General features: G+C 40.8%; 1 protein-coding gene across 2 annotated transcripts in view; it reads right to left on the bottom strand.

Annotated features, from left to right (window-relative positions):
- slc4a5a (solute carrier family 4 member 5a) overlaps positions 1-11,242 on the bottom strand; it is a 32,380-nt gene extending 21,138 nt beyond the window's left edge. For both annotated transcript variants that reach the window (XM_070964119.1, XM_070964118.1), the window contains exons 1-6: positions 11,110-11,242; positions 7,384-7,442; positions 6,258-6,470; positions 3,482-3,611; positions 1,423-1,583; positions 441-593 (exon numbers count right to left, since the gene is read on the bottom strand). In XM_070964119.1, coding sequence (XP_070820220.1) covers positions 441-593; positions 1,423-1,583; positions 3,482-3,611; positions 6,258-6,470; positions 7,384-7,441 — 715 coding nt within the window. In that variant the 5' untranslated portion in view covers position 7,442; positions 11,110-11,242. The remainder of the gene's footprint in view (positions 1-440; positions 594-1,422; positions 1,584-3,481; positions 3,612-6,257; positions 6,471-7,383; positions 7,443-11,109) is intronic.
- Positions 11,243-13,837: the final 2,595 nt, after the last annotated feature.

Genomic DNA, 13,837 nt, shown 5'->3' with positions numbered 1-13,837 from the left:
CCCGGATGAGATGAGGAAATGCTACAGCGGTAATTAACTCATCAAACATTAATGCATCCCCTGTGGAGGATATGAGCTGTGTTGACTGCAGGAGCGTGTTCATTCATTTACCAAGTGAGTCAAATAGATGCATAATGAATTTCTCTGACCAAAGATTGATAAAGAAAAGAAATTGCTATATCTCAGGGAGACAGAGTCTTATTTCATGTGATGGCATGTCATAATATATGCTGTCTAACATTGTATGTAGAATCATTACTCATAGATATGAGTTAGAATAAAAACAGAAACACAGCAGTGGCTGATAACTGATATAATTGTCATGGCTTTAGGTCAGTAAACTCTCATCATAGAGGGAATAGTGGTCCTATGAGTCCCTTATATTTTCCTCAAATAGAGCTAGATGATCATTTCTGATAGCTACAGAACAGGAAGCTCACTGGTAGAAGAGCTGGATTTGCCGATGTCGGCTAGCGAGCGGTGGATTGGCTTCTTGGTCTGGTGTCGATGTTTCCTCAGCAGGACAAAACTAATCTTCTCTCTCAGCTCAGGAGATATCATGCCTTCCTCTATCTGTCTCTCAATGATGTCATCTGGGAAAGGACACATTTATATTTCACATGAGGATATTTGACATATCCATGGATCCAGTGTTCCAAACTGAAAGCATTCCTGCATAGTAGTGTTGTAGTTTGTTACAATATTATATATTAGACATGTGTAGAGCAGTTCTATAAGCATGCTATGAGGGTGTGCCTCAAACAGCTCCCAGGTTTAGTGGGTAGACAACACAGTGATGTAGAATACGGTCAGCAGTGGTAAGGTAATTGATGTGATAAACACTGGGATACATGCCAAGTCGAAAACTAGCAACATGATTACATATTAACAGCATTATCTTTACGAAGTTAGACTATAGACTAAATTTTAGTGCTGAGAAGAAAAAGAAAATTGCTAATAAAGTTTGTTCTGTCTGTTTCTAGGTTCAGCTCAGAGGAAAGTGGGGAAAACAGCTGTCGCTAATAAAATTAATTAACTTATGGGAGTCATTTAGAAAGCTGTCAACTGGTACACCTCTGCAAAATCAAATTTAGGATTCATTTGAGCTACAGGTGTGTCATGACTCACTAAAAAAGCTGTGATGTTTGTCACTTCCAGTCTGAACATAAAGAGCAAGGATGTTCACAACAATATTGCACTTTAAGGTTTTGAAGGGAGCAAAACTTTTAGTGCTCTGAAGTATTTAGATTTGGGACGACCTAGAAAACAGCTGACTTCCTGTGCAGTTCGCCACTCCACTAGGGAGAAGGTAAAGTTACAAGCTAATAAAATGATGCCTCTGCGGCTGAACACACATCAACAGTAACTACTGAATTCTGACATGAAAATAGCAGAAAAAGAAATAAATCTCGAACATCTCACCGACTATCTGAGGCAGTGAGTAGCCCTCCAGGTCCAGCAGCACCGTCCCCGTCTGGAGACACGTCCTGAGCTCAAAAAGACTATGCAGGGACAGCGTGGACACGTGCGGTTTACTCCACCGTTCTCCTCCCTCCTCCACCTTCTCCTCAAACTTCACCCACCTGGCAGCAGCACAGAGAGAAGGAGCAGATGATGAACACACAGCTGTGGGAAATCCTTCAAGCGCGGTACATGTCTGCGGCCTCTCAGGCATGACATGGTGTGAATGTGACACAGGGACAGTGGACAGAAGCACAGGCCTCAGTTCACTCACAGAGGAACAGTGTGCTGGCTCGTATTGCTACGTGTGTCAAAGAATCACTTGTATGACTTTTCCCAGTACCACAAACTCTCTTGATCTTGATCTTCTACCTCTGCAGGCTGGCAAGCTGGTTTTCACTTCAGAGTGTGCAGTCAGAGGCTGGATTTAGCATCATACTGTGTCAGACTTAAATTTGAGTGAGCTGAGCTATAGAAGGTTGATAGTGCTTCCTACATTGTTAATTGACTGTACAAATGCACCATTTTCTGAATTGCCCTTGGTCTCTACTTTCAAGCTAATAGACATGTCAACCATTCTTGAAACATCAAATTTCATCCAAACTATCTGACAAAATCGGCTTCTGAATGAATCTGGCTTGAGATATGAGCCGTGCAGTTATAAAATCATCCACCTTTTCTGCAGCAGAGTTTGTCAAAACAGGAAAAATAAGGGTGGAACTATTAAAATTAATGATGGCTCCCTTGCATCACTACCCCATGTCTCTGAGTCAGCTCAATACTAGGAGGCTGGGAATTGAACGTCAAATGGAAAGTTACACCTGTGTTTGACAAGTCCAAATGTCTGCAGTGAAAATGGTCTGTGCAGTCTGATACTGACAGTGTTGGGAGTAATGCATTACAGTACTCGCATTAATGGTAATTAGGAACGTAATTAATAGTAGTAAAACACAGCTGGAGTCAAGAGGTGTAGCAGCCACGTCACTAATGCTTAAAACTACAAACCAGCACAAAAATGAACCACCATGTTCTGAATGGACCATTACAGACACATCTGTTGTTTGGAACAGCTAACTTAAATTACTCAGTGTAGCACTAGGCATGCATGATGGGGAAATGTTTGGTCACTTGGTCATTTGGATGATGCTCTGTATTATTCTGCACTGCATGGATGCAAGCAGGGAAAAAAGAGTTAGTGTGACATAGAACAGGGTAATTCAGAACAGGGGAAGGACCCCAACCAGTGAAGACAAAACGAGGAGCTCGAACAGGTTTCCTCTGTTGCATGGATGTGGTTTGGGTATGAAAAGTCTGACATGGACCGGAAAACCATACTTAGAAACTGATGCTACAGACTGGTCCTCATAACAGGCTGAAACACCACCTACACGAGACTCAAGAGTCTCCGGATGAGAGCCACAAAAGTAGAGTCGAGTGTTCAAAACAAAGCCCAGACTCAGGAACGGGCTTATTTTGTGTGCAACTATCGTGGAAAAGCACTTTGTTTTTACCTTTTTTATTTTATACATTAGTATTTTCTATGTTAAATAGGCCCTAAGGAGAAAAAGAATCAAATATGAGGCAGTACCTTTTGTTGTGGAGTGTAGAATTAAAAACGTAATAAAATATGAAATAGGCCTTTCCATCTGGTCATTATATATAAACTATTGATTGAGTGTAGAGAGAAGGTGCTATAATGTGATGTATGTATCTTTATCTGTATATGAAATGATCAATATTGGGGTAGGAGATCATATTACACAGCCCTCTTACCGAGACAACATCTCAAAGTAGACATTTAAAAAGTTACTTATCACAGTAACAAATGACTTTTTTGCAGAAATAACACGTAAAGAAATCTAGTTACTTTTCAGTGACGTAACGAATAACATTTTTTCTTAACTAGCACAGCAGTGGATACTGATATGTATTCTGGACAGGCTGAATTGTTTGTTGAGCAGATACACAAGTGGGCTGTGCCTGAGTTTGTGCGTGCATGTTTGCGAGTGCAGTCATCCACCTGGCCGACTCCTTCCACTCCAGCTCGTCTCCTTCTCGCTGTAGAGTGTCCATCTCGGTGAAGAGCGTCGGCGTGGGCATGTCATCGTCTTCACTCAGGATGTAACGTAGCCGCTCCGCTGCTGGAGACACTTGATGGAATGACAGAAGCTTTTAGACATTTTTACAGTTTGTGAGTTTTGAGTGTTAACAGGCTTTAATGGCCTGAGGATACAACTCTTTTGAAATATAATGTTGAACAGAAAAAGTAATTACATGGCTTTAATGTGACCCCTGAGCTGCAGCATTGTAAGCCTGCAGGTTCTCTAGGAGAGAAACAGGCTGTCCCTTTGCCTTAACTGAGCGGTCAAGTCAACCTGACCTGTCACTTATTAATGCAAATAGTGATCTCCAATATGAATCAATTTGTAACCAGGCATTTTTTGCTTACACCCTGTTACAGCCAGCTGTAGGCTGTTGTATATATCCTCTATTGATAATGACTGCAACATTGAAGCCTACATCCAGACCACACATAACTACCTGATTATAGGTATTCAATCATGAGCCCACCATACTTACAATCCATTCATCACTCATTCATTGTGGTATGGAGGTTGAAATGAATGCCATGTTCATGATGGTGCTACAGGGTAATGAGCTGTCAGCTGACCGTTGTGCTGTTAACCTATGGACTGAGCTGTATGGTGATTACTGTATATGGAGTGGGTCAATTATATTGAAGTGTTTTATTGACAGCAAAGAACAGTGAATTCCACTTATTTGTTTTTACTCCTAAATGACAAGCGATGGTGACATAAATCATGTAAAACCATAGAAAAACATGAATCGGCAAAATACAACATTTGTGACCATTGACACGTTTTTCACGACATGTTTGATGCAGAGGCTGCCACTTAGTGTACCAACTCCTCTGAGCCCAGTGAAGACCCATTAGCGACTTTTACTACTAAAGTGACAAGAGTCCAATTAACTTCATTCTCACTCTCAGAATGAGAATCAGCGGAGTTCTCTTTTCTTGCTATGCTCTCTAAATGATTTACTTTCCCTCACTGGACACCATTTTCTCCCATTGTTTGCTTGTACATCTTTATTTTCCCTGGTGTAATCCTCCTGCTGGTAATGACGCTCTGTGCATCATTGATATTCATGTTCTGAGGCCCACATGCTCCAAATGACTGTATTTGTGTGTACAGTTCAGACAAAGTAAACACCTCTGCTGCCTTGCCACTGATTGCGCCAATGCATCAATTTAGTAAGGTGGACAACTTTCCCAGCCAAAGTCCTTTGAAGCCAAAGCACAAGTGTTGTGTGAGGCTGCTCATTACTCCAACCTGAAACAGAAGCTACAGTATCAGGCTGTGTCTCAGACTCCTGCTGTTTATTGTTAAAAGTGCTGGAAGCAAGCAAAATCAAATCAAAAGCATGAGCTAGGAGAGTGAAACAAAATTGTAATACATGACAGAGTCTGTTCATGTCTGTGCCAATCTTTTGGAGAGCATTTTTTAAAGTATTTAAAGTAAGAAACATGTTATGTGCACCAGACTTCACTTGAGCTATGACCAAAAGGGTGCAGCCTTATGTAAGAATTGACAAAAAAAAACATCCTTTATCATCTCCATCAGTTTTTATTTTTTAACTCTGACAGTGCTCTATTTTTTGCCACATTTCTTTTATTCTACAGCCACAAATTTCTGTGTTATATAAAGTATAACTGAAAGACAGGTGGATAGGAGCACATTGTCAATGTTTGGCTGGTCACAGAGCAAGGGGGACTGCAGCAGTTTAGCCTCACAACTCCATAAAGGTGAAGGACTTGCAAGAGGCAGATTTTTGAAAGAATGATCAAAATTAGTAAAGCTGAGGTTGTGATATTCTGGCATTTAATTCCTTCTACACGTCAAGCCCCCAAAACTCCTACATTTCCCATAAGCAACACAATAATGCCTTTTAATTAGACTGTCACTGCCCTCTAGACAGATATGTAATCAAATTCCACAGACCACATGTTAAGAAATGTGTAGCCTAAAACCCAAGCTGAGATGACCCTGATGACATCACAATGGAATGTGGAAGCTCCACAGTAACAGAAGACATTATGCAACTGTTTTACTGATTGACCATGAGTAAACAGTGACATGTAAGACTGATGGCCCCTTTATTGCAAGTATTGGACCCTGTTGTACTTATGGGGAGGGAAAAAAAATTGTCTTTAAGTAGCCTCGTGAAATGGGACTCAAACATTTAAGTCTATAAATAAAGGAAGGGTCATCAGGTCACTGTGTGAATGCATATGCTCACGTGTATGCGGTTTGAAACACTGTAATGCTGTTTTTTGGTGATGTTCTGGGAATTAGCTGTGTAAATAAAGCTTTAATAATAATAATACAATTCAAAATAATAATATTTAGCTCATGTTTCATGCGTTTTCAAGGAGTAGTTTGTTTCTGTGTGAATTCAGTCATTTATTTATATGCAAATTCTATTAATTTTATGCTAGATTTACAAGAGGCTTCTTGTGCATGTGTGATTAAGGTTAGTAGACTAATGTTAGTTACCTAAACTGTAATAATAAACTAACTAAATCCACTCTGAGCCTGTGAGTCACTGTCATGTAACCTTGGTGTTATGATGTAATGACCCTTCCTAGAAGGAAGACACAGGTGAAAATTGACAAGTTCTCATGAGGCCTGACCTAATGAGACTACTGCTGAAGCTGTGTATGGAGGTTCTTGCCTTTTCTCACGTCCTATGTCATTTTATGGCCACTGACTTACTTGTGCGACTGATGTCTTGGAGACTCTGCTCATTTGAATCTGTCAGTCCTTCCTCTATATCCATGTCTCTGTAGCGGTCGGGCTCACGGTGTCTGTGGTGGCTGTAGCGTCTGTCCCTGTCAATGTCAGAAGCCTCACGACTAGAGCGCCTTCGCCTGCGTTTGCGTCGGTATCCTCGAGGCACTGGGACGCCAATGTAGATGGACTGATGGTCTGTAGACAAATATGGACGGTTCCTGGATGGTTACATGAATATGCACCACACTGCACAAACGGTCACATTCATTTGAAGTGAATCACCACTACCGGCTCCAGTAGAGTACCATGGCAATTTATTTCAAGGAGAAGCTTTAATAAGAGCAACATTTTTCCAAATAAGGTAAATGTTTCATGAAAAGCTGAAAAATAATTGACTGACAGGCAGTAACGCTAGCAGAATGTCTATTGAGATATTTCATTAGTCCCCTCATTCTCAGAGGAGTGTCTTCATGAATGTTAAATCACTGTATTAAACTCAGAATAAATTGTGTTTCACATCATGTCTACTTATTAACAACAGCAGCATCTTCTGGCACAGTCCCAAATAAAAGTAAATCAAGTCTATTCAGAATCACTCAGTCCTGTAGCCTTCCTGTGATTTTAGTGTATGGAGTGCTTGGATTATCTCTGTTTTGCAACAAAAACCTGGATGATGTGAGTTTGATCATCTGCCGGCAATTAAAATGTTGTTTTGAAAGTAATTGCATGCAAAACTCCATGTGGAATAACTAAACAACAGGGAAACACAAACCAATATTGGATGTTTGGAAAAAGAAACCTGCAGCTTAGTGTGAAGACAAGAACACACACAAGCATTCTTATAGGTCTCCCCAAGCCCTCAAATACACACTCATAAATACACTGAGGCACACAAGCTTCACTCCTCCTTTGCAGAGCGTTAACAGCAATCACCCACACAAACTCTCAGAACAAATTGGAAACAAAAAAACAAATTACTAACTGTAAGTTAGGGTGATGAATCAACTGTCTTGTGGGTGTAATGACTTAATTTCCTGTTTCTATTAGCAGAGGGCCAGTCTATGATAGATCTACCATAAACCACACACATATGAGCACACGCACTCACCCTCCTCATCTTCATAGCGAAGTTGAGAGACGCCCATTCCTCTGTCTCCATGCTCCATCCTAGTATAGAGGAAGAGAGACAATTTTTGCCCATTATTTCAAATGATAAAAGTTTCAGTGTGTGTGTGTGTGTGTGTGTGTGTGTGTGTGTGTGTGTGTGTGTGTGTGTGTGATTGCACTATTTCTGGCATGCGAGCCTCCAGCAGCAGCAGCAGCAGCAGCAGCAGCAGCTCTTGTTCACTGACCTGCATGTTGGGTTACAGTGCAGATCAATGGGAAAATAATTAAAAGGGAGGCCAAGTCGATGGAAATGTGCTTAATTAAAACAAATGTGAGGCTAACTTATCGCACTGATGGCACCACTTCACACATTGGATGGCACCAGCAATGTTTAAGCCACCCTTTTCTTGCTGGAGAGAGGTTAGAGAGTATATACGTGCATTCACTGTATTATTTACAGTCCTGTAATCGGCTTGAAGCCATTTGGAATTAGCTCATGCGTTTATGGGAAGTGAAACTTGCTCAAGTTGTTGTAAGATAAGATAGTGATGCAGGCCAGTGTGGAGATTGGCTATTTTACAGTGGTTCAGGTTACCCCAACATGAAAACTGTTATTTCCACTTTTCAAAGTGTGTCCACAAAAATAGAGATTATAAGTGGTAAAAAAAATTGACAGATTGCTAAAAAATGGTGGATAACACATGGATGATATTGTTCAGCGTCAGAAAGAAACATGTCTGGCAGGCTGTGGTTGGTTGCCTAAAATATTCAAAGCTGCATTAATCAATTTTTTCCACTGGAGGGGAAGAACTTCAAAACAAGCAACATTAGCATTCATATTTGTTTCTGGCTGCCAAATGAATCTGGTCCATTATTCAGTCTCCTTTAAGTGTTGTTAATTTTGTTTAGCATGACGACCTCAACTTTCTTCACCAGCTAGCCATTAACTCTGTCTGCCATTTGCTGCTGGGCAGGTAGTGTGCAGTGGATCTTTTACCTGAAAACATCAGCCTGCTGCTGCTGCTGCTGCTGCTGCTGCTGCTGCTGCGGCTGGAAACAGGACTGGTGTGGTGCCTGAGCCAAATATGAAACTATGAAACAGTGCCTGACCCTCTCTCAAATTGCAGAGTCATTTGAATAAGTATTTAAAAAATAAATATTGAGTAATGGAGTTCTAAGCCACTAATTTTAACTCTAAGTGTTATGGTATTTAGCTAACTAGAGACCCTTCTCACTGCTGAGTCTTTGTCTTGGCACAGAAGGAAAAGCACAGGTGTAGGTAAAGTTATGTGTCCCAAGCATGCACAATCAATCAATACCAAAACCCTGAATTATGGCCCACCTAAATGGAATGGTCTGTGCTGCAGATGAGCCATTGTCAAGTGGCCCTGCTCTTTTTCAAGTTATTATACTTGTTTGCTGCAGAATACAGTTGTTATTAATATTATAAATTACACTTGTGCTTTTCCTGTTATGACATGGAAAAATGTCCGTTGCGACAAGGACTATTACTCACATCCACGTGAGCCACATCCTGGCAAATCACCAGACTGAAGTACCAAATGATGTCGACTTAAAGCTGCACTAATCAATCTTACAGCTTCACATTCCACAGGTGTGTGTAATGTGCATCAGGCAGCTGTTATCATCAAAAAAGCTCTATTACACCTACTGTACACTCACTTCTCAGTACCAGGCAGCAGACGGACACAGGTCGCAACTACCTGGTGAGCATAATGCAGCATTTAGCAGCTAAAGAGCTATTTTGGCAGGAGCTGGTGAAGGAGAGTGAATTTTGAAATAACGTTTGTCAGGTGGCCAGACACACAACATGTTTACAAGCAACACATTCTTTTATATGGTGGTAATATGTCATGTTGTACTGCTCTCAACTGGACAAGAAAAATCTAGGAATGCTGGTTTAAATAATAAAAATAAATGAATTGTCAGCAACATTAAGCAAGCTATGAAGATGATTGGCTGCTTTTACTCAAATCTACAGCTAGCTTTAATGAAGCAATATAAAGCAAAGCTGGCTGTACTTGGTCTGGTACTGAACTAGAGGGTACAAACATCTGCCAGCACAGAACAAATATCCAAAATATCCAATTTACTTTCTCAACAGCAGAAATGAGTCCTGTAAAACTAAGCTTAGATTTGGATTCACATGGATTCTTAATTAGTTAAAAAAAATGTAACACCATGCAATTTAATGAGATTGATGTATTAGTTTCTACTGCTGTTTTGAAATTCCAAGGTAATTAATTTGTATTAAATTAGTAAAGTACTGTTTTTAGTACGCCAAGTTGCTGTGGGGGGATTTGATTTCTGTTTCACTGCAGAGTTTGCTTCTTATTTCCTAGCAAGTCAGGCAAAGCAGTGTTTCTTTTCACTTCACTCTGCGTGGATAATATCTCATTTTGGCTTGACACTTGAAACACAATCAACCCCGGAGGGATGAGAGGTGTAAAGTGGCTGGTGGAGGACTGGTTTTGCTCAGCGGAGTCCAGTTGAGCTGCTGCTGTGAATGTCTGTAGCGCTGGCTTCCTGCCTCTGTAATTAGTGCTGTCACATCAGTGTCCTTCACACCCAGTGGGCAGCTGGAGCGAGAGCTGCAGGCTGCCCCCCTCACGGCCCGATCGATGGGCTCGCCCTGCCTCCAAAGCCCCCACACTGCTTAATAGAGACATGCACACACACACTAACGTACTCTCAGACATAAACATGTACACGTGCACACAGATTAATGTGTTCATGTGCTCTGTCATTGTGCACACAAATGTCCACAAGACTGGCAAATACCAACAGGCAAAATGCACATGGTACTCTGAAACCCCTCGGGTCATCCTGTTGAGTCAGTTAGTCTGGTGGAATAATTTACCTTGTTCAATGTTTTACGCCATTTTGTTCAGACCAGTAAAAATTTCAGCCTCATCTGAAGATGATCTAGGAAATGAGAATCTACAGAAAACCCTGATGTTATTTCACTACAGTGACAAATATTTGACTACTTCTAAGCATAAAATAGGCGATGTGATTCAGTTCTGAACATGAATCCTTTTTTTTTTGTACAAATCACGCTCCAGCTAGTGTGCAGCTAGTTAAAGTGTACTTCTGATATATGTGCAGCTATTAAATTGCATGTGTGCATTTATGCGTGTGTGTGTGTGTGTGTGTGTGTGTGTGTGTGTGTGTGTGTGTGTGTGTGTGTGTGTGTGTGTGTGTGTGTGTGTGTGTGTGTGTGTGTGTATAGAGATATAGAGAGAGACATGTTAGAGGATAAGTGGTGCTCATTAATGCTTCAGTAAGTTTAAATAAATTACTCTGCTTCTCATCAACTGCTCAGGAAGTTTTCAAAACTCCTTTAATAAACTTTACTTACCCTCGACAGAGGATGTCATCATATGAATCTGTTCACTGCTGGACTATTCAGCATTTCTTAAGCAGGGAAACAACCTCCAAAGCTTACCCTTCATCCAAAAACGCAAACTATCACACCTTCTCTAATATCATGACCAAATAGGTGAGTGTCCGGCTCTTACTGTTGTTACTGAAAATATTAGAAATTTACAGATGAAAACTGACCGTCACTGGAACTAAATGCCGCCTCTAACTCAACAGGCTTAGAAAATGGAATGACTGGTTAAGACAAGAGAGCTCAGAAAGACAGACAGAAGAGTCTCTGGTGCAGACAGAGGAAAACAAAAAACAGGAGCAGACAGCCTACCTGGATTAGTTGTCAGCTGGACTGAGTGAAAGCAGAAAAGGCCTTTGCTGCTTGTAGGGTTGCGTCAATGAAAACATGCCAGTGGACCTGCAACAAGCTATTGAATGGGACAAACTCAGTAAAGAGGAAAACTCCTTTCCATTTGTCTTTCTGTCTGACTGACTGGCTCGCGTTCTGTCTCTCTCTCTCTCGTGACTGGTTCAATAATGGGCAAACTAGGACTCAGCAGAGAGCTCCAGGCAGGAAGTTGTTTCAGAATATGGTTGACACCAACCACCAATAGAAAATCTCTCAATATTCTGCAGCAGCAGGTCAATATATAGCATTGTGGAAAAAGTCATGAAGGATAGGAAGTTACAGGAGGCTGCTCATGAAAACACTGCAAAAACAAAACAAAAAAAACACTTAAAATGGATTTTGGAGCTGGAGAGAGGAGTGATTATAAACCACATCTGATCAGCAAAGATCTCCATGTTTGATGTTCTTTTCAGTTTTTACATCAGGCTTTTTCAAAACCTTTTTAGCTGTATTGTTGGAAAATAACAAAGTATTTGCAAAAAGGACATAATGGCATTCCTGGCGAGGGACTGTAAGCATTTACTGAGTATAGAAATACCTACAGGATAAATAAAGCCAACAAGCTTTCAGTCCACCATGTTTGTTGCCAGCTATTAACCTCTTGAGCATGTGAGTGCTACTATATATGTTCTAGGATACTTTTTTCTTTGGTTTTCTACAGCCATGCATCTGTGAGGCTGTACCTTTGCGTCCTTTCAGCTAATATTAATGTCAGCATAGAAGAATACTAACAATGCAAAATGACGTTTTCTCTTACCACTAAACACAGAATACAGCTAATGTGAATGTTGTTTTGCAGGTATTTGGCCATAAACCAGAGCACTGAAGACCTGGATCTGATGATGGGGCTGCGGGAACAGTAACAATAACTTAAGTTATTAAAACTCCTCTTGAGGGGCACATAAAGAGCTTGGTCTGTACCAGCTCTATATGGAAAGTGTCCTGAGACAACTTCTGTTGTGATTTGGCGCTATACAAATAAAATTGAATTGAATTGAATTGAATAAATATCTGACACAAATTCCATAACAATTCCTCCAGTAGTTAACAATTCACTTAAAACTACAAATGTCAACCTCATGGTGGCGCTAGAGAAACAGCAAAGGGCTCATAAAAATCTTTGGGGTTCATCCTCTGGAACCATGAATGTCTGTACCAAATCTCTTGGTAGACCATCAAATAGCTCTCACTTAACTTTGTGGTTCTATTAAGACTCAAGGAGTCACCAAAGTTATGTGAATTCATCCTCTAGAAGTCATTTGAGCTCTCTAGTAGTCAGCTCAAATTTTCATTTCAGTCTAGTCAGTACAGTAGTACTGTAGTTATTGAGGTATTTCAGCATGGACCAAGGTGGTGGACTGACTGACTGACTGACTGACTGACTGACTGACTGACTGACTGACTGACTGACTGACTGACTGACTGACTGACTGCAGCCAGCATAGTTAAAAAGCACATGATGACCTGCTGTAGGTGTTACCTGATTCAAGTTTGTCTCGAGATAACCAAAAAGCTCTCAGCTCTGTGTTTGATGCAAGCTATTCACCCTTTATTTTTGCTCCTCTTTCACTCCTTTTATTTCTGGGCTTATGATAGTCGCTAGAACATTCAGCCAGATCTGCCTTACTTATTTTCAGGACAGGGTGACCTCACTGGGACTGCTGTCATTAGGCATGTAAGTATTACTATACATGTTCTGGGATACTTTTTATTGAGAAAAAGGGTTTAACATGGAGGTGGATCAGTAATGGTACGATAGTCTTCTATTAGCAGCCACAGAGATTGATGGTTAACGTTAATAATAATAATAATGATCATAGAATAAATCATTCACCGCCACTCCTGTCACCCTTCATCCCAAACTGAACTCAGAAAAAAAAAATAAAAAAATCTGAGAGCCAAACCTATCTACGTGGCTATATACTACCAGTGGTAAGTGGGGAAAATATGCTTTTTGTGTCAGCTGACCCTTTCAGCCTTCCACCACGGCAAGAGCATCATCGTTATTGATCTTCGTCACCACTCAGCAGACTGAAGGCCACATGGTGACATCCTGCACTTAGATGACAAACTCATCACAGCTGAACTGAAGAGTTTGGTGGCAAAATCAGATAAAGGTCACTGACAAATAGTAATGTCTGCTTGCCAAACAACACAAACACCGGCTTAAATGAATGCCGGTGTCTCTGAAATGATCATTAGCATTAGGCCCCTGGTTGGCTGCAAATGTGAGAAATCTTCTTTGTATCATAGCTTTAGGTAAAGATTTGTAAAAGATGTGTGACATTGTTGGAAATGGTCTCTCCAGTTCCATTGTTAAATGATTTCTCCAGGGAGGATTAAACTGTCACTCCTAACTCATCCACACGGTGTCCTTAATGACTGTTAAATGGGCGATCATTCATCAAGCCTGAAGGGACACAAAGCATATTTCCAATATAAGCAAATAAAGCAGGATAGTGATTCTCTACATTCTGCACAGGCTGGGCTTCAGTGCCTTGCTCATGGGTACACAGACAATCTTAGTTCATATTATGGAAGAAAATACAAGCCAGTCCAGCTAGTGATTCACATTCGAGGTGGGTGGCATCTTTATTATTGCAAACCATCCATGAAATCCATCATAATGAGACAACGGCTGATGATAATG

The sequence above is a fragment of the Chaetodon trifascialis genome, chromosome 6 (assembly GCF_039877785.1).
Source record: "Chaetodon trifascialis isolate fChaTrf1 chromosome 6, fChaTrf1.hap1, whole genome shotgun sequence".
Lineage (NCBI taxonomy): Eukaryota > Metazoa > Chordata > Actinopteri > Chaetodontiformes > Chaetodontidae > Chaetodon > Chaetodon trifascialis.
This window is presented reverse-complemented; position numbering and strand designations above follow the sequence as displayed.